At 42.3% G+C, this 27,786-nt stretch overlaps 1 protein-coding gene and 2 long non-coding RNA genes across 3 annotated transcripts in view; 1 reads left to right on the plus strand and 2 right to left on the minus strand.

Annotated features, from left to right (window-relative positions):
• LOC141259080 (uncharacterized) overlaps positions 1–3,955 on the minus strand; it is a 35,004-nt gene extending 31,049 nt beyond the window's left edge. Inside the window, exon 1 of the long non-coding RNA XR_012318369.1 lies at positions 3,881–3,955. This is a non-coding gene — a long non-coding RNA (uncharacterized lncRNA). The remainder of the gene's footprint in view (positions 1–3,880) is intronic.
• Positions 3,956–3,986: 31 nt separating this feature from the next.
• The window catches only part of FARP2 (FERM, ARH/RhoGEF and pleckstrin domain protein 2), a 110,070-nt gene continuing 86,270 nt past the window's right edge, over positions 3,987–27,786 (plus strand). Inside the window, exons 1-2 of the mRNA XM_073674547.1 lie at positions 3,987–4,122; positions 24,457–24,671. Coding sequence (XP_073530648.1) covers positions 24,471–24,671 — 201 coding nt within the window. The 5' untranslated portion in view covers positions 3,987–4,122; positions 24,457–24,470. The remainder of the gene's footprint in view (positions 4,123–24,456; positions 24,672–27,786) is intronic.
• On the minus strand, positions 22,777–25,185 carry LOC141259077 (uncharacterized). Its single transcript, XR_012318368.1, has 3 exons — positions 25,109–25,185; positions 23,929–23,984; positions 22,777–22,970 (listed from the first exon to the last, which is right to left on the minus strand). It is a non-coding gene; the product is annotated as an uncharacterized lncRNA (long non-coding RNA).

Here is a 27,786-nt window from a genome sequence, read left to right on the forward strand (position 1 = left end):
AAAGAAAATAAGTAAAAAAAATGAAGGTACTTAGTGCACAAATTGGCCAATTCATGTAATCCCAAGAGCCAACGACAAGGCGACCCCCTCTGTTGGGACCCTGACCTAACATGATGCCTCTCCTGGACTAAAAGCCTACAATCATATGGGCAGGTGGGTGGCGATTTTACACAGAGCTTGATCCTACTCCCAGCAGAGGGGTCGGCTTGTCACTGGCTATTGGGTTCACATAAATTGGCCAATTTGTGTGCTAAGTACCTTCATTTTTAACTTATTTTTGTAGCAGTTATGCAGTTCCAATTTCATACATTCAATGTGTACATATCATAGCATATCAGTGCAGCTTTAATTTGTTAGTTACTATCCTATGGCTAAATCATCAGTATGGTGCAACCTGGCAATCCTTTTAAGTACATGATGTTTTATAATTAGTTAAAGGGTTAATAAAGTAAAAAAAAAGGTTATTCCGTAACTGTAGGACAGGGAATGATTTGGGTGTCCGGAGAACTGGACCCTGCAGCCCTGCTTAGAATAGAGCAGAGGCCCAATAACAACAACGAACTTTACCTCTTTTACCCAGAGCGCTGCAGCATGTGACTGAGGAGCCACGCAGGGGCACAGTGTGGTGACGTCATGTGCCTGCTGCGCTGAGACTTTGCTCCACAGGCTGAATGGTAGAACAGGGGGCTGATGGCCCTCATCCCAGGGGCGTACATAGGAATCATGGGGCCCCATAGCAGAAGTTGCAATTGGGCACCCCACCAAAAAAAAATGTAAATAATTGTCGGGGTCACAGAAAAGCAGATCTCACAACTTTCCAGCCTTTACATAGTAATTTTCCTCCTGCTGACATCCTAGATCCCTCTTTCATTGCCCCATAAAGTATGATGCCAACAAAAGTGTCCCCCAAATACAGTATGATACCCCCATGGTGAATTCCTCAACATGCGTAGTATAATGACCCTACTGTACTTCACCTCAACTCCCAGGGCAAAGTATGCTGACTCCAACACAGTATGATCCCCCAACTGTGAGACCTAGAGCTAGAGAGGATGGTAGGTAATAAGGGAGGGTGTTATACATAATAAAAGATAAAACTATATAACTAAGGATGGCGCTATACATAATAAGCAAGTACACTATATACTAAGGGGGTATGCTATACATAATATGGCTACATTCCTGCATCTGTGTGCAGTGTCGGTGTGCTGCCCTGTTTTACAGGTGCATTGAGCATGTCCTATTCTAATCCTCAAAATCGGATCAGAAAATGACATTCTCTGACGCTCACAGATCTCATTCTCAGATCTGTGATTTTCATGGATGTGTGAATGGATCTATAAAACTCTACGAGTCCGTGGACCATCCGATAAAAAAAATCTGGCAGCGCACGGACATTTCACACAAATGTGAGAATGCAGCCTAAGGGATTTTACAGACAACATTATCAATCCAAGTCACACAGTGCAGATACAGAATAATATTTACATCCAGGCACTTACCGCTGATGTCTCATCCGATCAGAGCCGGTTTCTGCTGCTTCTTCTCCATCGGGTCAGACCTTCATGTCGACATCTCCCAGCCATGTCTCGTCTTGTCACGATGATCCTCCAGCCTAGAAAATAACAAGGTCACATATATTGTATATATACATGTCTCCCCTACACTGCGCCCCTGAATACAGATATGTACCCCCCCCTTCATTAATATACTATTAGCCACTTAGTAATCAAAATATAAAGTGATAAGCAGCACTGTGCCCCCCATTAACTATAATCGCCACTGGCCAAAAATATAAATTATTCAGTCTCTGTGACTCTCCCCAATTAACTGTAAGGCTATGTGCACATGGAAAATATACAAGCACCCCTATCATTGCTCTGTCCCAGCACCCCCATCAGTGCTCTGTCCCAGGACCTCCATCATTGCTCTCTCCCAGCATCTCCCATCATTGCTCTCTCCCAGCATCTCCCATCATTGCTCTCTCCCAGCACCCCCATCATTGCTCTCTCCTAGCACCTCCATCATTGCTCTGTCCCAGCACCCCTGTCATTGCTCTCTCCCAGCACCCCTGTCATTGCTCTCTCCCAGCACCCCCATCATTGCTCTCTCCCTGCAACCCCGTCATTGCTCTCTCCGAGCACCCCCAACATTGCTCTCTCCCAGCAACCCCCGTCATTGCTCTCCCAGCACCCCCATCATTTTTCTCTCCCAGCACCTCCATCATTTCTCTTTCCCAGCAACCCGTCATTGCTCTCCCCATCCCCACCATCCCTATCATTGTTCTCACCATCCTCACCATTGCTCTCCCCAACCCCATCACTGCTCTCCCCAGCCCCATCATTGCTCTCACCAGCCCCATAACTCCCATTATTGCTTTCCCCAGCCCCAGGATTGCTCTCCCCAGCCCCAGCATTGCTCTCCCCAGCCCCATCGTTGATCTCCCCAGCCTCATTATTGCTCTCTCCAGCCCCATCAGTCCCATTATTGCTCTCCCCTGCCCCATTATTGCTCTTCCCAGTCCCATCATTACTCTCCCTAACCCCATCAGCCCCATTATTGCTCTCCCCAGCCCCATCATCGCTCTCCCCAGCCCAATTATTGCTCTCCCAACCCCACCATTGCTCTCCCCAGCCCCATCAGCCCCATTATTGCTCTCCCTAGCCCCACCATCCCCAACATTGCTCTCCCCCACCTCCACTCCCCAGCGTTTCAGTAAAAAAAACAAAAAACACTTACCTCTGTGCCTGTTCCCCCGCAGACAGCAGCATCCTTGTTGTCAGCAACTTCCTCCCTCACACAAGCCTGCGCTGCATGATGACATCATCAAGCAGCGCGTGCCTGTGTGAGGGAGGAAGCAGAGGACGGATCTCTGCAGCTCCGCTGCCATTCTGTCCTGTCAGCAGCGGAGCTGCAGGGATCGCTCCCTGCCCTCCGCTAGCAGGGAGAAGCTGCACCTGCGGCGGTATGCCCGACCCTGGACTGCTATGGGGCCTCCCCGGCTCACGGGCCCCATAGCAGTCGCGTGGCCTGCCGCCATTGGCGGTAAGCACTGCCTCATCCACTATTGTATTCATCAGTATTTGCAGCATAAGGACGCAGCTCCCGTAGGAGTTGTTACACTAGGCGGTGGTGCGCTCAGTTTGGCATCAGGCTCCTCCAAATCACATTTGTCGCACCATTTTTTGGGGTCTTTGGCTGTCCCAGTCTGCACTTTTCCCAGGTCTGCCATAGACTGACAGGAAAATTAGCATTATTATTATACTCACTTATAGAGCACCATTAATTCCACAGCACTTTACAGACATTATTGGTACTGTCCCCATTGGGGCTCACAATCTAGATTCCCTATCAGGATGTCTTTGGAGTGTGGGAGGAAACTGGAGAACCCAGAGGAAACCCACACAAACACAGGGAAAACATACAAACTCCTTGCAGATGTTGTCCTTGGTGGGATTTGAACCCAGGACCCCAGCGTTGCAAACCTGCAGTGCTAACCACTGAGCCACCATGCTGCCAATGAACCATAAAGTAGTAGAATTGCTGTGTTTTGGTCATTTTTCCTCCCTAATAGAGACTAAATAGAGATTAGAACGTTTTATGGATCCCAAATAGGAACCACAGCTCCTAGTACAGAGCACAAGCCCTGATACAACGCTGTCAGCCGAAAAAATAGAGCTGGCAGGACGCCGCATCAGTACGTTGTTCGTCTTTGCCCTCAACAAGAATGGCCGCCAGTGCTCTCTGCAGTTTACCGTCCTATCACTAGGCGACCTATTCTCTTAACCAATCATCACCCAGTGACGTCTTACTGCACAGTATTACACCAATAAGAAAAGTTCTGAGAAGTTACAGCGGTGACGTCAAGAAGCCTCCTTACCTTCGCCTCTCAGATGATATTTAGGCTGTCAATCAGGTTTTTGTGACCCCGCCTACTCTGGGCAGACTGTACAGCTGTGAGGGGAACACGGAGTAGCCCCGCCCACTTGAAGTAATACGACACGCCCTTCAACCGGGCCTCGCCTCCCTCTAGTGAAGTGGCCAATCCGGAATGTAGCCGTTAGTGTCGGTTGGAGTTTCGGTGTGGAGTGTGAGGAGCGGCGGTGGTCTCCGGGAGCCCGGGTAGGTGGGGCTTATAGGGATGTTGTTTCGGGGGAGTTCGGGGCTTTGCTGACAGTTACACAGATATAACCGACAATAAGTGTATGCCGGACATGTACCAGTGATCCCAGTGCTGCACCAGTACCTGCTGGGAGGGACCGGAGGAGTGCGTGTAATATACAGTGTGTGTGTGTATACTACACAATCAAGAAGAGGTTGCATATAGCTGTGTGTATAGAATATGTAATGTATGTGTGTATATAACGTATAAGAAATGTCTGAGTGTATATATATATATATGTGTGTGTTTGTGTAACACATATATTTATACACAAGAGAATGTTATATATGCAATGTGTGCATATTATTTATTTATATATATACACACACACACACACACACACACACACACACACACACACACACACGCACAAATATAATTGATATAATTGTGTGTGTGTGTATATATGTATAATATACACACACACACACACACCCATTGCATATGTAACATTGTCTTGTGTATAAATATATGTATTACACAGACACACATATATAATGTATCTGTGTAAGGATATGTTATATGTGTGTATACAATGTATAAGTAAGGTGTATGTGTGTGTGTATATCAGTATATTTGGTTCCTGGGTTCAAATTCCACCAAGGACAGCATTTGTAGGGAGTTTTTGTCCCCGATTCAGTTTCTTTTTCTTTTTTTTTTTTACTTTCTTGACTTGTGAATTTCGCTGACTTTTCTTCGTCTCAAATTCACAATGATGCACACAATTCAAACAAAAGCCCAAACTTTTCTTTTTCAGTTTTTTTTTTTTTTTTTACTGGTTTTGTTACTTTTTATGTTTTGTAAAATGTCACGCAAACTTGCGCCCAAGGTAACTGACTTACTTACAATTAGTCCAGGGAGCGACTGGAGTAGAGTTGTGCCAAATTTTAGAACATTTATAAAAAGACGCCTTTCACAAATCTGCCCCAATCATCTGTAAAAACCGCATTGATGTAAAAATCGAAAAACAAATTAAACCACAAGACAACTTGAAAAAAAGATGCAAATTGTTTGATGACGTTGTCACAAATGAAAAAGTCACTAATTGAGAGGTATTCACTCCAAGAAACTGGCGGAAATGCGATGATGAATCTGAACCAAAGTGGTGTCTGGTTTCCTCCCACTCTCCAAAGACCTACTGATAGGGAATTTCTAGTGTGAGGCCCAGTGGGGGCAGCGATGCTGATGTCTGTAATGGCGCTATATTATAAATATTTATGACCAAATCAGAACATGTCATACACTAGGACCCGCACACTGGGGCTCTGATCACACTGCAATATTTGTTTCCTGTTATACAGGGTTTATATGAATGTAGTCACTTCTTTAGTTCCCCCACCGGTCTCCACTTCCTGCAGCAATCACTGGATATACATTATTCGCGATCATGATGGATGTTCGGCATGGGACGGCTGAGACTGGTGATTGGCCCTAGTGAATCATGTATGCTGTGTGATCGAAGCAGGATGTAAGCAGGGATCACCGGAGTGGGGACACTGCAGCTCGGTGAGGGATTGAAATGTTGGGTATAGTTTTATTTATGCATTCTGTGTCTTGGCAACATTTTTATAAATCCTAGACATCTCCATCCTGATCCGTATACACTGGAAAAGCTCCCAATATATACATTTAAAGGAAATAAATGTGACAGACATGGTGTGGCAGCTGGGCTGATCCATGTTCTGACCGTTGTCCGTTCTGCAGACGAAATGAGCAGTGTGGCCATATTCGTTATGTCAGACTCTCATCTATAGGGAATTTGGGGTAGTTTTGACAACTTCTGTATCCGATCAAGTAAATGATTCTGAACCTTCAGGTCTACCGATAATTCACCCCATTTCCCGTGTACGGTCCTGCTTATATTTGGTTGTGCTAATTTTTTTTGTTAGGTTAGAATGATTTTCCATAGTAAATTGTCCCCATGTTTCCTAATGATTGTCCCCATGCTAGAAACCTATTAGAGCTCTGGAATCAGGAATTAGGTGTGTGTGTGTGTATGTATATATATATACAGTCATATGAAAAAGTTTGGGCACCCCTATTAATCTTAAGCTTAATGTTTTATAAAAATTGGTGTTTTTGCAACAGCTATTTCAGTTTGATATATGTAATAACTGTTGGACACAGTAATGTTTCTGCCTTGAAATGAGGTTTATTGTGCTAACAGAAAATGTGCAATCTGCATTCAAACAAAATTTGACCGGTGCATAAGTATGGGCACCCTTATCATTTTCTTGTTTTAAATACTCCTGCATACTTTTTACTGACTTACTAAAGCCCTTTTTTTGGTTTTGTAACCTCATTGAGCTTTGAACTTTATAGCCAGGTGTATGCAATCATGAGAAAAGCTACTTAAAGTGGCCACTTGCAAGTTGTTCTCCTGTTTGAATCTCCTCTGAAGAGTGGCATCATGGGCTCCTCAAAACAACTGTCAAATGATCTGAAAACAAAGATTATTCAACATAGTTGTTCAGGGGAAGGATACAAAAAGCTGTCTCAGAGATTTAACCTGTCAGTTTCCACTGTGAGGAACATAGTAAGGAAATGGAAGAACATAGGGACAGTACTTGTTAAGGCCAGAAGTGTCAGGACAAGAAAAACATCAGAAAGGCAGAGAAGAAGAATGGTGAGATCAGTCAAGGACAATCCTCAGACCACCTCCAGAGAGCTGCAGCATCAACTTGCTGCAGATGGTGTCACTGTGCATCGGTCAACTATACAACGCACTTTGCACAAGGAGAAGCTGTATGGGAGAGTGATGCGAAAGAAGCCGTTTCTGCAAGTACGCACAAACAGAGTCGGCTGAGGTATGCAAAAGCACATTTGAAGAAGCCTATTTCTTTTTGGAAGAAGGTCCTGTGGACTGATGAAACCAAGATTGAGTTGTTTGGTCATACAAAAAGGCATTATGCATGGTGGCAAAAAAACACAGCATTCCAAGAAAAACACTTGCTACCCACAGTAAAATTTGGTGGAGGTTCCATCATGCTTTGGGGCTGTGTGGTCAATGCCGGCACTGGGAATCTTGTTAAAGTTGAGGGACGCATGGATTCCACTCAGTATCAGCAGATTCTTGGCAATAGTGTTCAAGAATCAGTGATAAAGTTGAAGTTACGCAGTGGATGGATCTTTCAGCAAGACAATGATCCAAAACACCGCTCCAAATCTACTCAGGCATTCATGCAGAGGAACAATTACAATGTTCTGGAATGGCCATCCCAGTCCCCAGACCTGAATATCATTGAACATCTGTGGGATCATTTGAAGAGGGCTGTCCATGCTCGGCGACCATCAAACTTAACTGAACTGGAATTGTTTTGTAAAGAGGAATGGTCAAAAATACCTTCATCCAGGATCCAGGAACTCATTAAAAGCTACAGGAAGCGACTAGAGGCTGTTATTTTTGCAAAAGGAGGATCTACTAAATATTAATGTCACTTTTCTGGTGAGGTGCCCATACTTATGCACCTGTCAAATTTTGTTTGAATGCAGATTGCACATTTTCTGTTAGTACAATAAACCTCATTTCAAGGCAGAAACATTACTGTATCCAACAGTTATTACATATATCAAACTGAAATAGCTGTTGCAAAAACACCAATTTTTATAAAACATTAAGCTTAAGATTAATAGGGGTGCCCAAACTTTTTCATATGACTGTGTGTATATATATATATATATATATATATATATATATCGACCAGAATTTGCCTTTTGTGGTTCTGGTGTACTTTCCAGACTTGTAGTGTTTGATGGTAGCAGACTTATTTTATTGTAAAGCACATCATATCATTGATACTGCAACGTTACTTTTTACTGCTGTGTACATGCCAGTCATGCATGACCTGGGGGATTGTTTTCTTCCTTCAGTACCCATCTTTATTTACTCTGGAAAACAATCTGTACCTATTTACCCCAGGGGGTATTTTGAGGCTTTGGTTGTATACAGACAGATTGTAAATACCACAGGCCATGCCAAATAGCTCCGAGGATTATCTGAGGAGCTAGTAACGACGACTGTCTGTTGTCACAGCGGCATCTTTGTGATTAAGACTCCCTCCAGCACCCTTATGCTTTGGCACAGGCTGAATTGTGCAACCTTTACTCCATACAGGTCCTCCACACGTAAACATGGTGGTACACGTATACCTTGAGAATAGCATCAGTTTTAGTCTTTATGCAAGAGAACTTGTTTTTACTTGAAAGTAATAATGTCACAATTTCTCACCATGATTGTCTGCACTGCTAATTCAGATATGACTTTTAGCTGGTTCATAGAACAAGCCTTTCTGATCTATGTACAGTTGTAAGGCATTATTCACATTGGCATTGTTATGTACAATAAGGCCGGGTGTGCTGCTATAATCTGGGTAAAAAAGACGCATAGAGCCATTCTATCCCTGTATGCCTTCAGTTTGTTATAGAAGAAAATAACCACGGCATGCCAAGAGGTGCAATCAGAAAATAAAATTAAACTTTATTATAATAATGATAATTAAACTGGCAGCATAAAGCTCCAATATGTACAGTATAATGGCTAACTTTTCGGTCACCTGTAGACCTTGGTCACAGCCCATCTGTATCAGGGAACTTGTCCTGGTCAGCACAGTAGGATAAGCTCCCTGATACAGACAGGCCATGACCAAGGTCCACAGGTGACCGAAACATTGGCCATTATACATATTTGAGCTTTATGCTGACACTTTAATAAAGTATCATTTCATTTTCGGAGTGCATCCCTTGGCGTGCCATGGTTATTCTCTTCTGCATTTGAGTGGACTTCCACTACCACTATATCACCCTCACTGAACTGGTAGTGCCCAACCATTATATTCAGTTTCTTATAGACATTATGACATGCTCCTGAGAATCCCCCTTTGTTAATGAAGCATGGTATAATCTGCAAAAAACCTTACCATACACATGCAGGCTCTTCTGAGTGTGCATGTGTGCGAGGCCTAAAGCTTGCCATACACATGTAGGCGCTTCTGCGCGAGGCCCAAAGCTTGCCATACACATGTAGGCGCTTCTGCGCGAGGCCTAAAGCTTGCCATACACATGTAGGCGCTTCTGCGCGAGGCCCAAAGCTTGCCATACACATGTAGGCGCTTCTGCGCGAGGCCTAAAGCTTGCCATACACATGTAGGCGCTTCTGCGCGAGGCCCAAAGCTTGCCATACACATGTAGGCGCTTCTGCGCGAGGCCCAAAGCTTGCCATACACATGTAGGCGCTTCTGCGCGAGGCCCAAAGCTTGCCATACACATGTAGGCGCTTCTGCGCGAGGCCCAAAGCTTGCCATACACATGTAGGCGCTTCTGCGCGAGGCCCAAAGCTTGCCATACACATGTAGGCGCTTCTGCGCGAGGCCCAAAGCTTGCCATACACATGTAGGCGCTTCTGCGCGAGGCCCAAAGCTTGCCATACACATGCAGGCGCTTCTGCACGAGGCCTAAAGCTTGCCATACCCATGCAGGCGCTTCTGAGCGTGCATGTGTTTTCAATAGGGAGAAGGGTATGAAACGCTACAAGTCACATCTGACCGCGGCTTATCTCTCCTGGAAAATAATGAATTGGACATGCTAATACCCAACAGCCCTATTCTTCCCCCTTTTCGATATCTGACATCAGTGAAGAGTTCAGAGTTTGCCCATACACATCAGATGATCAGCCACTTCCAATGAAATCATTTGATTTTACTGACAATATTCCAATTTGTATGGCCCCCAAAAGTCTAATATCTTCCCCCTACCCCCCACATGTTACTTATCTGAGGTAGAACTGATTAATGCGGTATTTCTGAATTAGCAAGTTATTCCCTATACATAGAATTGAGGATAACTTATGGATCCGATGGAAGTCTGACTGCTGGGAACACACTTGGTGTCAAGAATACGGCTCTGCAGACCCAATCTTAAATGGAGTTGAGGTGTACATGCTTGACCTTCGATCCATTCATTGTCTATGAGATCACTGGAAATAGCGGAGTGCTATACTCGGCTAACTCTGGCAGTCCCATAGATGATGAATGGAGCGGAGGCCGAGCATGTACGTGTGTTTTTGTTTACTGGATCCATCACAAATTAAAGAAAATGGATGGCTAATTAACGCATCCGGTTTCCATAAACTTCAGTGTTAAAAAAATGGATCCAGCAGAGATCAGTTTTTTAAAAATGAACTAAAAAGTTATGTCTGCACAACTTTTTTGACAACGGATTGCTGCTGGATCCGTTATAACAGATGACTACTGGACATATGAACACAACCTAACACTTAGGGTTATTTAGATTGCCCAACCCTTCTCTTGAGATGAAGCTACTATTAGTTATTGTCTTCTGGGGAAGTGCTGAGTGACTGCTGTGAGCAAAGTGTAGCACTGCATGGCGCCTAATGAAGCCTATGGGTGACTGTGTATTACATGGATGTGTCCGGCCTGCAGTGACTTTCCTCTTCGCCTCATAGTTGACGGGTCACAATTAGGTCACAGCCCCCTTCTTTGGTTACCATGGACGTAATAGGGTGTATGGGAATGTGCTGGTAAGGTAGGACTTCCTTTGCTGTACTGACATGTAGGGGATGCAGTTTTTATTGGTGTTTGTCTGGCTCTGAATGATCAAGCCGTCAAAATAGATTTCCTAGCATGGGATCAAGTGAATGTAGTGTCTGTGTCCTTGGTATAAATACATTAATGTGTCCCATCGTTCGGAGGTATGCCCTTTGGAAAGAAGTAGAAATTCCTTGTGAGATATAATTATGTCTAGAAGTGCTGTCATACGGTCTGAGGGCTAAAGTAAGTGGTCGGCCTTGGGCTGCTTGGAAATGTAAACCTTTGTCCTTCTGTGAACTGAATTCCACATACCAGACGACTAGGAGTTATTTTTTACAATACTCTATTGATGAGACTTTTGTTTGTTGCTGGGATTGGCTGCATTCAGATTTTGCATTTTCCTTCTGCCTTACCTGGAAAACTGCAGCCACTGGATGTCAATAAGATTTGTAAGATTTTGCGTTTTGAAACTCTTCTGACACTGTTGGTTGAGGGACATCACTTGCACTATTGCCCCTGATTTATCAGTTGTAGGATTTTCTTTGTCTTGTTTTTCTGTCTTCACTAGTGGACTTTGTGCTAAACTCAGCAAACACTGTGATCTAATTTGAAACTTTAGCGCAAAGTTTAAAGATGTGTTTTTTGTGGTTTTTTTTACTATTTTTTTGCTTTATTTACACCTTTTTAGAGAAAAATGTTGCATATTAGTCTTCAACTGTACACGAAGATATTAGATCTTGTACTCGTAAGATTGAGCAAAAAAATTGCGACATTTTTAAATAGTTGCAAATTATGAATTAGACCGCGTGCCCTTGATCGGTATTACTAGCATTCTGGACGCAGCGTATTTTTGCTGCGTCCAAAACGCTGCGTTGTACAGCACAAGCACAGTGGATAGGATTAATAGAAATCTCATGCCCACTGTGCTACTTTTTTACTCTGCATAAACTGACCTGCGCTGCAGCCTTTCAATACCTCTTGCGGGTTCGCTGAGTTTTCTGTGCAGAATTTCCCCATAGACTTGCATTACATGCGGAAAATCCGCAGTTAAAAAAAAAAAAAAAGCACATGCGTTGTGAGTGCGTTTACGCACCCAATTGCCGAATCTAAACAAACATATCATAGGTACAGGCAGCAGAGGAAACAGGAAGTTGTCCAAAGCAAAGAGTTCAGTAAAGTAATGTCCCACCCCCTACATATAAACTTCCAACCTTTAGTGCCTTTCATGTGGCACTAAAGGGTGTTTTCAGCCTTGTTTAACCTAATAAATAAAACAACATGGGGTCCCCCCAATTTTTGATTAGGAGCCAAGGTAAAGAAGACAGCTGCGGGCTTATATTATCAGGCTGGGAAGGTGCCAGGTTATTGGGCCCTTCCCAGCCTAAAAATACCAACCCACAGCCACCCCAGAAGTGGTGCATCACATGAGATGCACCAATTCTGGCGCTTTACCCCGCTCTTCCCGATTTTTATTTTACTGAACTCTTTATTAAGACAAAAACACATGCTTCAAAAGCGCATAAAAAACGCAAGTGAGCTGAAGTGCGGGAATCATTCGGAAATTCTGCTGCGTGAAAATCTGAACAAACACTGATCGTGGGAATGTACCTTTAGTATTCTGCGGCACGGGGCCTCTACTGTACCTACATATGTCTGTAGTTACAGATGGAGGGTTACAGAGGTATTTTTTGTTCAGATTCCATATGAATGTAACAGTATGCCCATTGCATGCTATATGTGTGGTGTTTTTCTCCCCTTGAAGTAGCTCTGTACATATGGCACCCTGCTCTACTGTAGCACACAGGCCATGCAGATTCATACTACAAAGCTTTTCTCCTTTTTACCGATCAGGCTCCACATTTGCTCCCTTTTTGCACTTTAATATGGCACAAATAACTATCTTATTAAACTGATTGTACGGGATTTTTTTGAGAGCTTTCAAGGAGCATGAAATGTTGTAAAATAAACAATATTATTCTTGTTAAATCCCCCACCATTCCAATGAGGTTGTATTGGTGGTCCCCAGCAGTTGTACAGCGATGACTTGCATCCTTCGTTGACGTGACCGCTATAGTTAGTCACTGGCTTCAGTGGTGATGCATGCATATATGGTTCATGACCACAGAAGCCAGCGATTGGCTGCAGCGGTGGCATGATTGATGTACGGTATATTGTCATTGCTGGACCAGAGGTTGTCACTATTGATTATAATATTAATTATTTCCAATACGCCCCTTTTAATACTCTCTGTTTCTCACAATGTCATCACTATTGTTATTTCTTCCTAATACATTGTATTTATGGCATCAGACACTGAAATAAAAATAAAGGCTATTTATTAGTAATCCCTCAACTACATCTGTGTAATCTGATTGTACATTTTCCCTGGAGTGAACTATGGAATGAGTCACCGGGAAATGTGATCACCTCCTTCAGTAGTTATGTGCTGCCCTTACATGTTCTTTTGGTGTGTTGGAAAAGGTAAAACCCAACAGTATTGCCTGGAGACTGAGCACCACTTTCCTCCTGCAAACATTCATGTCCTGGTTTGTTGGGTTCAGTCTTACATGAGTAATACTTTCTGGTGGGAAACAGACCTGACAGATCTTCATTCAGAACATTTTGATGACGGCAATGCTATACAAATTACATGTATTTATGAAGATTGCATTATAGAAAGTTTTAAAATTCTTAGTATTATAAAGTGGTAAAATATATCATATATGTATATTTAGTTATGGATTGCTTAAAAATAATAAGTGGAGGCTTACTCCCCTTCCAGTGCATCCAGCGCAAGCCACTACAGAGGTCTCCACCAGCTCTGGAAATGATGTGCGCTCCATTGTCACAGCACCGCTGCAGCCTGTAATTGGCTGCAGAGGTCAGGTGATTAAAAGAGCGTGTCATAAGATAAACATCTGATGACACTGTTCTAGTCACCTGACCCCTGCAGCCAATTATAGGCTGCAGCGGTGCTGTGTACTCAGTATGGGACAGACACTTTTTCTGAATATTATACTGTCAGACTCCCTTTAACTATTAGCGCTTCTTCCGTATTTGTTGATTAGGATCTTCCCTTTTGGCCAGGGTCACACGAGCGATGATTATCTCATGCGAGAGAATCGGATAGATTATGTTAATGACCCTCGGATCAAACTCTGATCTCAGTTTGATCAGAATGTCAGCTTAGTGTGATCCTATTCTCTCGGATAAGAGAACCATAGCACACTGTGAGGAGAAGATGGAGAGCAAAGTTTCCTAATATTCTCCATTGTGTGAGTCTGTGTAAGTCATCTGAGTGCAGTCCAGTGTTTTCCACGCACCCATAGACTTGAATGGGTGAGTGGCATCTGATTTGCACTGCAATTTGAATCGGCATGAGAAAAAAAAGATGCCCCATAGAACTCGGACCAATACTATCTAATAAAACATCAGATAGCACTCGTCCGATCATGTGTACGCTCATATGATCGAGCCCTTTCACTGATGGAATAAACTGACACATCACCTATGATCTACCAACAGGCCCACATGTTGACCTGGGTATTTTACTTAAAGGGAATGTGTCACCCCCCTGGGCGATATCAGACCTCTACTATGGCCATACGAGTGCGGACTTTATTTCACCGAGCGTTTGGTAAGAGAAATTTTGAAAAATCTCTATATAATTTTTCTTATCACACGAGAAAAATTTATGTACAGATTGTAAAGAAATGATATACGGACCAAAAATGGATCCAGCACACTTTATTTAAAAAAATAAAATAACGCCCAGGTTTTTAACATATGAGAAAAAAAGTGGCTATCTGACTAATGTCTGAATGAATGTTACCGATATCCAATATGAATGCTGTCAGTCTTGGGCCAACTTCACACGTCCAAGTTTCAGGGTCCATGTACTAGGCCATGATTTCCGGACTAGCAGAGGGTCTCCAGACCGGAGATCAGCAGGTGAATAAAAGGGACTTTATCGTACCTTTAGGTCAGGAGATCTGTGGTTGATCCAGAAATCATGGTCCGAACACAGATTGTGAAACTTGGACATCTCAATCCAGCCTTGGAGATGGCCAGATCCAGTGAGGTGTAATGGGCCATTGCAGAATTTACTAAGTACTGGAGTGGAGGTGAGGCCATGTGAGTCCCATGAATGGAGTATGGTCTACTGCGTACCGTCTAAGGCTTTATTCACATGTAAGTATTTTTCATCCATGTTTGTAAGCCAAAACCAGGAGTGGCACTTACAGAGAAAAACTGTTATTGAAAAGATTTGCACCCGTTCTGTGTTTTGGAGACACTCCTAGTTTTGGCATACAAATACTGATGAAATACTGATTAAAAAAAATACTGATGTGTGAATAATACCTGATATCTGACATTTCAGTTCATTTTCATTGCTTATTACATGATAATCTTGCTGAATTTTCAATTTAAGGACATGTCTGAACAAGGCTGTAAGTATTGGGGTCACAACATGCGGACCTCACCCTGCAAAGCAGCATTTGCTAGTTTGTGTGTATACAGCTGTATTCATCAACCTATTAGCGCAGACTACTGTAAACATAGCTGTAATGATAGTATTCCTGAAATTCACTATAAAGGAAATATTCTATCATTCCTATAATCCTACTAAAAAATTCCTGTGGTGACATGTTCTTGAGGTCTAAGTGCCTAGACACAGTTTCTAGACGTAGCTATGACCTAAAAATGGTGAATCAGTTTGAGACACGTGGAACGTTTTTTTTTTTTTTTTAAAGGGAACGTTTCATTTTGAAAATGCCGTCCACTCTGCGGGCACCGTGTTGTAGTGTAGATTGATATATAGTTTTGTAAGAAAATATTCAGTATAACTTGTGTTTTAGAAAAGTAAATCCATACTTACCTATATGGCCCATAGTAGAGGTCTGATTGCAGAGAAATCTGGTTTTATAAAGTCTGTTTTGCAGAGGCTTGGCTTCCGGGGAACGCCAAGTAAACCCCTCCTATCTGCTTACTATTCCCCTAAATCGCCGCCTCTGTGCTAAATTACCATATTCCCCCCTCCCCTGCACGTCACATGGCCCTGTGACGCTCCCTGCTCTGCCTCCCCGCCCACGCTCCCATGGAGCGCGCTTTGTGATATTTTTGTCAAGTGGATGGTCCTGTCAATGATTATCTCTATATGCCAGTCACTGCTAAGACCGCCCATAGGACCAAACTTTCCAAATAGGGATTAGGACTTTTACTGACATTGTGCTGTCAAGGAGGGAGTGACTTTTTTTTTCATTTTTTTTTTTTTTTTTTCTTTTTATACTTTTCAATTATTTTTAACTTTTCTTTTTTTTTTGTATAGTCTTCTTAAAGGACTTGAACCATCAATTGTTTGATCGCTTTTTTTTTTTTTATATACTTCAATACACCAGTATGTGCTGTAGATAAAATGGCGTTCTCCTATGAAGGCCAGCGATTGCACTTTGTAAATGCCGCTGTCAAGCACTGGTTAATCAATAGTGACAGGAGCAAGCTCAAGTTTTTGAGGTTACGGGAATATCCCAGCTGTATAACACAGCCAGCATCTCCTGCTGATTGATGGCCAGCTTCCTGCAGTTAGGCAGCAATTAGCGGTCTCTCTATCACCATGACTTCAGCAGTCACGCCACCTCATCAACAGAGCAGAAGAGAAGCTGCTGCTCTGTCGATGTAGGAGCGGTCTGTGACAGCTCTGTCGGCTAAGCTTGGCGCCAGGCAGGTAATTTATTAAAAAAATAAATAAATAGTCCATAACCCCTTTTAAGGGTAAAATAAAAATTGGAAAGCTTTCCCATGTGTAAATATCTGCACTGTTTCAAATTCTTCCATCTTTGCAGCCACGTTGCATGCACATATACCGGAGCAGTGGAGAAATAGTGACTTCACTCGCTTGCAGCCCACAAAAATAGCTTCAGGCTAATGCCCCAGACAATGACAAGAGCGTTCAAGCTTCCAGACTACATCAGCTGGTATCTCTGTGACAGATTCTTTCGTTTGGCAGCGCTCTCATCTGTGTTTTTAATTGCTTTTTTTTTCCTATTTTCATTTATTTTTAGCCTAACCCCCACGCTTTCTTTGGCCACGTCTCAGTCCGTTACATGTTTACATCCTTCACTAGCGATGTCTCAGACAGATCTTTTCTAAAAAAAAATCTAATTAAAACCAGTTGCAGATATTTTCCTTTTTTATCACAAAACATGAAAAATTTGCTAAAAATATGCAGTATGTTCAATAGAAGAATATTAGATGCACGTGATTGAGACACTGGCTATAAGAAGATTGTGGGCCTCGTGCGTTAGAACTAGAGATGAACGAACCCGAACTGTAAAGTCCGCGGTTCGCACCGGACACTCAGTGGAAGTCCGTTTTACAGTTTGGGAGTCCGGGTACGAGAGAGAGAGAGATCTGCAGTTCGGTTCCTTATTGATTTCAATGGGGTTTGGGTTCAGGTACAGTTCTGGTACCCGAGCCGAACTTTGGACTAAAGTTCGGTCAGGTACCAGAACTCGAACTTCCACAGGTCTGCTCATCCCTAGTTAGAAATAAAAGTGACCTTTGCCCGTAGGCGGTCAGACACACTCAACCGCGTCATTCGTTGAAATTCCAACTTTCCAATCCTTCTCTACCCCGACATAATTTGTTGTCAGAAAGCTGAGAGGCCGTCAGTCTGCTGGTCCAGCCGAAAATTGCGAGTTTGACACATTTCATCTAATGTGTGTGGGTTTTTTAGTCTATTAATCCACATATCTGATAGTACTAGTAATAATTAACCATTCGGTGACTTTGCTGGGTTCTGATGTTCCACCTCCTTTATTTGATAGTGTCTTTGGATTTATTATGTTGCAGATCACCCGTCATGTTCCTGGGATTGCCTTCTAATTAACCCTAATCACTACTGATGGTTAAGGAGCAGATAATCCATAGTCATTAGCACAATTGCTGAGATTTCTAAATCCCCATTCTGGTATAATGGGAAATTTTAGCCATTGTGTTAGGATCTAGGTAGGGCGTATTTACATCATTAGGACTTTTTTTTTTTTTTGCATTTCACATTGCTGAATCTTACTGCTGTGCGATGTGTTGGAGAAAATTCCCAGATATACATCCGTCACTATATTCTTTTTTTCCTTACACCCTACCCCCAAAAAATGTGTTTGTATTTTGTAACGGAATTGCGTATCTAACCTGCCCATTCAAGTGAATGGGTCTGAAAAAAAAACAAAAAAAAACAGTGCTGTGGTGTTAGACGAGTGCGGACTTTATTTCACCGAGCGTTTGGTAAGAGAAATTTTGAAAAATCTCTATATAATTTTTCTTATCACACGAGAAAAATTGATGTACAGATTGTAAAGAAATGATATACGGACCAAAAATGGATCCAGCACACTTTATTTAAAAAAATAAAATAACGCCCAGGTTTTTAACATATGAGAAAAAAAGTGGCTGTCTGACTAATGTCTGAATGAATGTTACCGATATCCAATATGAATGCTGTCAGTCTTGGGCCAACTTCACACGTCCAAGTTTCAGGGTCCATGTACTAGGCCATGATTTCTGGACTAGCAGAGGGTCTCCAGACCTGAGATCAGCAGGTGAATAAAAGGGACTTTATCGTACCTTTAGGTCAGGAGATCTATGGTTGATCCAGAAATCATGGTCCGAACACAGATTGTGAAACTTGGACGTCTCAATCCAGCCTTGGAGATGGCCAGATCCAGTGAGGTGTAATGGGCCATTGCAGAATTTACTAAGTACTGGAGTGGAGGTGAGGCCATGTGAGTCCCATGAATGGAGTATGGTCTACTGCGTACCGTCTAAGGCTTTATTCACATGTAAGTATTTTTCATCCATGTTTGTAAGCCAAAACCAGGAGTGGCACTTACAGAGAAAAACTGTTATTGAAAGATTTGCACCCGTTCTGTGTTTTGGAGACACTCCTAGTTTTGGCATACAAATACTGATGAAATACTGATTAAAAAAAATACTGATGTGTGAATAATACCTGATATCTGACATTTCAGTTCATTTTCATTGCTTATTACATGATAATCTTGCTGAATTTTCAATTTAAGGACATGTCTGAACAAGGCTGTAAGTATTGGGGTCACAACATGCGGACCTCACCCTGCAAAGCAGCATTTGCTAGTTTGTGTGTATACAGCTGTATTCATCAACCTATTAGCGCAGACTACTGTAAACATAGCTGTAATGATAGTATTCCTGAAATTCACTATAAAGGAAATATTCTATCATTCCTATAATCCTACTAAAAAATTCCTGTGGTGACATGTTCTTGAGGTCTAAGTGCCTAGACACAGTTTCTAGACGTAGCTATGACCTAAAAATGGTGAATCAGTTTGAGACACGTGGAACGTTTTTTTTTTTTTTTTTTAAAGGGAACGTTTCATTTTGAAAATGCCGTCCACTCTGCGGGCACCGTGTTGTAGTGTAGATTGATATATAGTTTTGTAAGAAAATATTCAGTATAACTTGTGTTTTAATCACTTAAAGGGTTTGTCCAGGACTATTTAATTTTTTTTTTTTACTATGGATAGTTGCTACCAGAGGCTGCATGTTCTACCTAGCACTGACTGCTCCTACCGGCCATCCACGTTAACAGAGCAGCTCTTCTTCTTCTTCCAGGCTGCTCTGTTGACAGGATGTGACTGCTGACGTCATGCTGATTGACTGCCGTCTCCACATAGCTAGGCAGCAGGGAGTCAGCTGTCAGGTGGCAAGACGTCAGCAGTCACTCTTTGTCAACAGAGCAGAACGGATGAGAAGCTGCTGCTCTGTTTAGGTGACATCAGCGGAAGCTGCTGAATCCCTGGCCGAAGTGGTGTATGACTGCTCTGCACCAGCAAAGATCGGTGCGGGGCAGAACTGGTAGTTAGCCAGTACCTGCCTGCTAGTTCTTAAAAGCCCCGTCACACTTAGCGACGCTGCAACGATCCCGACAACGATACGACCTGTCAGGGATCGTTGCTGCGTCGCTATGTGGTCGCTGGTGAGCTGTCAAACAGGCAGGCTCACCAACGATCATGGGAGCAGCGACATCGTGGAAAGAATCTCTCCACGATGTCCTGCTCCTGGTTATGAGCCTGCTGAAGCAGGAGCAGGCTGGTAACTATGGTAAACATCGGGTTACTAGGGGCACACGTGCTCCTAGTAACCCGTTGTTTATCATGGTTACCACTCTGCTACGGTGAGCGGGAGGTTACCGCTCACTTTAGCAGGCTCGTAACCATGATAAACAGCGGGTTACTAGGTGCGTGTGTGCCCCTAGTAACCCGATGTTTATCATGGTTACCTGCCTGATCGCTGCTCCCGCTGGTCACACACAGCGATGTGTGCTGACCAGCTGGAAAGCAACGACCAAAAAATGTTCCAGGACATTCTGCAGCGATCAGCGACCTCACAGCAGGAGTCTGATCGTTGCAAAGTGTCACACATAGCGACATCGCTGGTGAGGTCGCTGTTGCGTCACCAAAACCGTGACACAGCAGCGATCTCGCTATGTGAGACGGCACATAGTAAATAATTTACGGTAGATAGTCCATTTAGATAAAATGGCGTTCTCCTACGAAGGCCAGCAATTGCACTTTATAAATGCTGCTGTTAATCATTGGTTAAACAGTAGTGACAGGAGCAAGCTCAAGTGTTTGAGGTAACAGGAATATCCCAGCTGTATAACACAGTCAGCATCTCCCTGGTATGATGCAGGCTCAGCTCTTGTGCCCGCTTTTTACACCAGCATCCAATATGTGAGGTACTATTGCGTTACGTGTTGGGAAGTGGTTAATATACTGCACATCGCAAGTACAGCAACTTCAGGTGAAAGAATAGTGTTTGAAAGAAACAAAAATAGGGCAGAATCAAGACTGGCATGGTAAATATATGTCTAAAGTTGTTGGCCACATCTCTGCCTGGTATTCCATGCGTACTTTTTCCGATTTTGGCAAGCATGTTGCAAACATATCATTTTTTTTTCTCAAATTGCACCTTAAAAGGGCTTAGTTTATCCAAAAACTGGCTTAAACTGCTGAAAAAAAATTCTCAGGGAATCTGCCTGAAAAAAATCCGCAAAAGCTCTCCATACATGTACTAGCAAAAAAGAATCACTTGCTGGGATCATTCATTAAAGAGGTTATCATACAAACAACATTTATTGGTGATAAGTATGTGATTGTTGTGGGTCAGACTGCTGGGAAACCCACCAATCCCAAGATCTGTGCTCTTAAATTCCTATGTGAATGGAGCTGTGTGTCTATAAATGAAGAGGTGATCACACAAGGGACACGGGCCCTCCATTCTCACGGTAGTGGAAGTCCCAGTAGTCGGACTCCTAGCCATCATACATATTTCACTTATTCTGATAAGTGAGTTAACCCTTTCATGTATATTGACATAACTGTACATCTGTGCTGGAATGACTGCATATAGAAGGGCTCAGGAGGTGAGCTCCCTTCCCACATGACTGTTGCTGGTTATATTAAATAGCCGGTATCTGTCTGTAACAGCCATGGCTGGAGCTGTTAACCATTTAATTGCTGCTGTCTGCAATCGGCGTCCCGTTTTATGATTGCGGGATACCAATGGGTTACTATGGCCTGCTAACGGCCCCCATTACTACCATCTTAGTCCTCCTAAAGTTCAACTGTTGGCTGAGCTTAAAAAGAGACAGATATTTTTAGTCCTAAAATTCAAACGTCTAATCATTCCCCTTTTGTCCCATTAAAAATAAGGAGATGAAAAAGGAAAAATAAACATATTTGGTAATGTTATTTCTAATGTTAAATCTAAAATTAATGAACCCGATAAGTAAACACCATAATGAGAAAAAAAATCAATACGCACAATTACGGCTTTTCAGTCACCAAACTTTCCTAAAAAAAATTATCTTCTGAACCCCAAAATTGTATGACTGAATACATCAGCTCGCCATGGAAAAAAACAAGCCCCAAGCTGCAGTGATGGAAAAGTAAAAACCTTGCAAAATGACAACAGATGTATGTATGTATGTATGTATGTGTGTGTGTGTGTGTGTGTGTGTGTGTGTGTGAGACATGTGAGCCTCAATGGGGACAGCGCCAATAATGTCTGTAAAGCACTGTGGAATTAATGGCGCTATATAAGTGAGTAAAATAAGAAATAAACATATGCAAAGGTCTGCTTTTTGTTCACCAATTAAATAAAAACAAAAATATGCAAGTTCGGCTTCGTTGTACTTATACTGATCTCGAGAATCCGTTTTTCAGGTCATTTTTACCATACAATGAACCTTTTTGAAAACAAAACCCACTAAAAGCAATGGTAGTATATTCACTATTTCACCCCACCTGGAATTTTTTTCCCCATTTTTCAGTACATTATATGGTAAAATGAATAGTGTCATTAAAAACTACAACCTGCAAAAAAAAAAGTCCTTATATGGCTGTCATCAAAAAAATAAAAATGTTATGGATTTTGAAAGGAGAAAAAGAATCACGAAAGTTCAAAACAATTGCCTGGGAGTGAAGAGGTTTTCATGGAGTTTTCTGGGAGTCAAACATTGATGTTTCATCCTGGACACAGGTCCTGAGTGTTTTGTCACTTGATGGTGTTGGCGCCTCTTGCCAGATTTGACGATAACACTATTGGGATCCATCCTACAACGGATCTGACTCTGTTGTGGATAGAAACCATGACGCTGATGTGAACAGAGCCTTAGTGTAACATTATCCACAGGTTTCTCTCCTTTTTGCCTCCCTCTATTTTCACTTGTTTTGTTTGGATAATAACAGGTTGTCTTGGTTGAACTGGTTTTGCCACTTGTAAGTCAGTAAGACTGGAGTTCTTGTTTCCAGACCATTAGTGTGTAAGTGATACAATAAGTTTATTGTGTTTGCATTGTATTCTTCATACATAGCACAGTTTCTTTTTCAGTATTTCTATCCAGGAATGTAACATAATGGAAAAAATCTCTTCCATTCATTTCTATTAAAGTGCTTGTCCTCTACTCGACAGCCCCTTTTGAATGCCCCCTATGTGCTGAATAAAGTAAAAAAAGAAAGAATACTTGCCTCTCAGAACAGTGCTGCTCCTCCGCTCCGAGCGATATGTTCCCCGGTGACATTGTTTGTCATATGAGCGCTGCAGCTCATCAGCGGCCACCGCAGTATTACTGTCTGCTTTCTATGCTGTAGTCTTCATAAAGTCCCGTTTCTTCACCAGCAGTGAAGCCATCGGTCTTCATGACCTGTGCTCCACTGATTGACCTATGCAAATATCAGAAGAAAAGTATCAATCAATGACCAGGGAACTGCAGCTCATGATTAAGAGATCTGCATCGCCACTTTATGCTGGCGTCAGGCAGTATAAACCATGGACAGATTCTCTAATCATGAATGGACTGATATCATGAAGGCTGGCAGATTGCAGAAAGGAAATGAAAACTATTTCCAGACCCTGTCACCTGATTCATGCTGCCCAAACTACGAGCTGCATGAATCAGAGCCCAGCTACATGATTGCACCCAGGTATATTTTTCTCTGAGATGCCAGGTCAGAGATCTGGCCGTGGACCATAGCGAGAGACTTGTCCGTCAACTCTAGCAGTGCTGGACGTGGTCATCCATGGGCAGTGCTGGACTAACCTAGTCTCAGGTCAAACCTAGAAGTAGTAAAGACCACAGATCACTGCATCCTATTATTGTTGTATTGGTGTCATGTGTCATTTGGTAACTGGATAAACAGGATACCTGCCTTGACCGTAAGGGTATGTGCACACAAAGTATTTTACACGTGGGCGAACCTGCCAAGTTTTTATAAGGGGAAGATGCTTCAAGACATATTGACGTTTCCTGAAGTGTGTTTCTTTTGCATATTTTTTGTTTCTTGGCACTTTTTTGTCTTTTTTGACCACCGTCAATTTATTTTATTTTTTTTAGCAGTTTTCCATAATTTTTGGGTCGGTTTTTGTACTGGGGCTTTCAGTTTATTTATTTAATTTAACAAGGAAGAAACTGCTAGCCCAGACATCTTGGAAAAATGCTAAAAAAGATGCCCAGTTAGCTTTTGAGAGTCACCATTGACTTGTATAGCGCATATTCAGAGCAGAAAATGCCTGAAGAATGGTCAGCTCAATTATTTTACCCGCTTGGCATCTTTTGAAACCTGAATCGGTTAAAAGACTCTCCAAAACCAAAACATATGCCAAGTAAGTCGTTTTACATACCAGTACATATGTTCATCCTTTTCAGCATTTTCTGTGCGGTTTTGGAGTGCACCCACCTGAAAAAGATGTTGTGTGCACATCAGGGCTGTGGAGTCGGTAAGCCAAACCTACGACTACAGCTCCTCAATTTCCATGACACCGACTCCACGACTCCGACTCCCTTATACATGGCTCAGGTTTAAGTGATAAATTTACTATAGCACAGATTCATCTCAGCTAAAAGTCTAGACCCTTAGATCAGGAATAGGACAGACATTTATAGGGCATTTCACAACTTTCCCAAATTCTTATGAAAAAAAATATTCCCCATAAACTGCATTGAACTACTGTACCCAATTTATTATATATTTTAGGAGTTGGAGTCTGTCTATTTTACACCGACTCCACCAAAATGGACACTGACTCCGACTCCGACTCCACAGCCCTGGTACACATACCCTAATAGTCCTCCAGAAAGACACTAATAAACTTCTATTGAGTTAATGCTAATGTGAATATTATTAACATTTTACTTTTGACTTGTTTCAGAAACTCTGACCACAATGGGAGAAATAGAAGGCACGTATCGTGTGCTGCAGACTCCAGGTGCCCGCCTAGGTACCCAAAGGACTACTGGAATAAGTACACTTGAGCCAGGACAGACCCTCAGCCTGGCCTTCTCTTCACCAGCCAAGGCCACCAACCTGGATTCATGCTCCTCAGTTTTACTTCTGGATGGTACTGTGCTTTCTGTCGAAGTAGGGGTATGTTTTTTACTCTAAACATTTTATAAGTCACTTGTCATGCTCTCTACGTTATTTCTTCATTTGCAAAGGTTATTTATACACTTTAGAATATTGCTTCTCTCGAATGTCCTTTTCTGCTGGATTCCAGAGAGGGACTTGTATGAATTTAACACCTTTAAACCTTTATGAACATATTATTCATGTTCTTCATTAGAAATATTTCATGACAGAGGCACTAAGTCATTAGTTTTAAGACCTACCATTATGTGGGCTTCTTCTAGAAAACTATATTCATGAATTCCCCAAGCATTTCATGTAGATTATGTCTAGATTCACCTCATTCTCTCAGAGTAGACTGATGGTAAATGTTAATTTCAGGGTTCAGCTGCCGTGTGAACCTCAGGGGGTTATAGTTATGGAGTATGTGATGTTATACATCTAAACGGATTCCTTACCTGGCAGAAGAAAGGAAGGTTCTTCAGAGCCAAGGAATCCGCACACGTGTTTGAGTACAGGCTGAGAATTCACTTGTAGCCTACAAGAAACACACCCTGCTGGCTGATATCTCTCACCACACCCATTACTGTGGTTAAACTAAATTATCTTGCTGGTTAAACATTTAGGGTATGTGCACACAGAGGTTTTTTTATTTTTTTAGTTTGTAAAAAAAAGGCACATTTTCTAGTGAAATCATCTTCGGGAAATGACCCTATTTTGAGGGTTGTTCTCGGAGGAGTTTTTAATTTCCCAAAACGATTTGGAAGAAAAAACGCACAAAAACTAAACATATGAGCAGCAAAGTAGTTTTACAATTGAAATGAATAGGAAGAATAAATGTTTTTTTGAGCAAACGACCCATCAAAGAACTCTGTGTGCACATCCGTTTAGGGTATGTTCAGAAATGGAGGGGTTTGCACTGTAAATTGCCAGGTGCATTTCCACTCCGTAGTTATCATAAAAAATTGATCCTAGATACACCCGTTTCACGATAATCATGCAGTACAAACAGGCTGCCTTTCACACAACGAAGAAGCAAAACCGCTCATTCGTCGGGTGAAATGATTATTTGGTTTGCACAAAATATCATCATTCTCGGCAGCGTATTTTTCTGTGTAAACAGGACCTGCGTTGCCAAGAACAATGGTAGCCTAAGTACTTACTGATCTATTACAGATCGCTCAGTGGACTTCTGAAGCGCAGTCTGTCTGTGTAAACTGGTACTAAACATTTACTGATCAGTGGTCATTTAACACTGCAATATCAGCTAATATAAATGCTGCCTCATTTGCAGTACGTGTGGATGGGGTTTTCCTTGAGCTGCTGTATAGAATCCACAACAAAATGTTCAGCAAATATGCAACATGAGTTTTAGTAGTCTCAGAAAATGATTTTCTGTTTCCAGTACAGATATGAATGTATTTAGAAGGACTTTGTTTTTAATTTTTCACATTTGGCGGTATACAGGTCTCTTAATCATGAGCTGTAATTGTTTGCCATGTTAGTTGAATGGCTGTTGTTGGCATGTGTGGCTGGTAGGAAAGGCACAGTAAGGACTTCCCATGTAATCCTGGGCTGGACGGCATGTAATGACGATGAGCATCTGGTATTCTCAGGCCAGCTTTGTTTTCAATGGGAAGCAGATGGACTCAGGATAAGCTCTTCTAACAAGCTTTGCTCTTTTTACCTCTGTATGTGAACAAATCCTGCTTCAGTAGTCGTACTCTGACATAATTTTCTTTTTTTTTAAGACACTGTAAAATTAAGGGTACTTTTATGTTCACCTTATGTTTGTTGTTGTTGTATTTTTATGTCTATATATTTCCCCTGTCTACCAGGTGGGTGGTAAGTCTACAATGGGACACTACGGCCGAGAGGCCACTGCCAACAAGCTGCGCCGAGTGGCACAGTTTGCAAATAACTACCACCATTGTAATGACTGCGCAGTTATGCAGTAAATGGCCTTTCACCTTGTGACCATTGACAATGAAAGCTTTTAGTTGTCTTTTGTAGTGATGGGCGAACCCGAACACTAAAATTTGGGGTCTGTGTATGGACTCCGAACAGGAACTTCTCACGGAAGTCCGTGTCATTGTTTGGGTTCTGCAGCGCAGCCAATCAACAAGCGTTTCCGGTGTGAGCACTTCCGGCCCAATCACAGCAAAAAAAAAAAAAAAAATCATAAAAAAAGTTCTGCATTCCCTCCTATTTTTTACAACAAGCGCAGGTAAAGCAGACAGCTGTCTGCTTTATATTAGCTGGTTATAAAAAATAGAGAGGCCCCCAATCTTTTTTTTTTAAATTATTTAAATAAATAATTTAAAAAAAATGGTGTGGGGTCCCCCTTATTTTTGATAACCAGCCAAGGTAAAGCAGACAGCTGGAGGCTGGTGTTCTCAGGCTGGGCTGTCCATGGATATTTGGCCCTCCCCAGCTTAAAAATAGCAGCCTGTAGCTGCCCCAGAAAAGGTACATCCGTTAGATGCGCCAATTCTGGTGCTTTCCCCCGCTCTTCCCGCTTGCCCTGGTGTGTTGGCAAACAGGGTAATATTTTAGGGTTGATGTCAACTGTGTAATGTCCGCTGACATCAAGCCCAGAGGTTAGTAATGGTGCAGCGTCTGTCAGACACGCCCATTACTAACCCGGTAAGTGAATAGTTAAAAAAACAAAAACAGAAACATAGGAAAAAAATACTTTATTTGAATAAAGACCCCCCCCCCCCCATACTCCCTCTTTTACCACTTTATTAATTAAAAATAAATCCAGGAAGTTCCGACTGTAATCCAAGAGTGTAATGTCTCACGACACCCATCGAATCCTATGGAATCTCGTTCTGAGAAAGTTCTCAGAACGAGATTTCATAGTTATTATTATTATTATTATTTATTATTATAGCGCCATTTATTCCATGGCGCTTTACATGTGATAGGGATATACATAACAAAAGCATTTACATAATCTTAACAAAACGAGTCAGCGACTGGTACAGGAGGAGCGAGGACCCTGCCCGCGAGGGCTCACAGTCTACGAGGGATGGGTGAGGATACAGTAGGTGAGGGTAGAGCTGGTCGTGCAGTGGTGTTTACTGCAGGTTGTAGGCTTGTCGGAAGAGGTGGGTCTTCAGGTTCCTTTTGA

This window comes from Phyllobates terribilis, unplaced genomic scaffold (genome assembly GCF_046119375.1).
Source record: "Phyllobates terribilis strain yellow unplaced genomic scaffold, ASM4611937v1 Scaffold_3__8_contigs__length_932513732, whole genome shotgun sequence".
In the NCBI taxonomy this organism is placed as follows: domain Eukaryota; kingdom Metazoa; phylum Chordata; class Amphibia; order Anura; family Dendrobatidae; genus Phyllobates; species Phyllobates terribilis.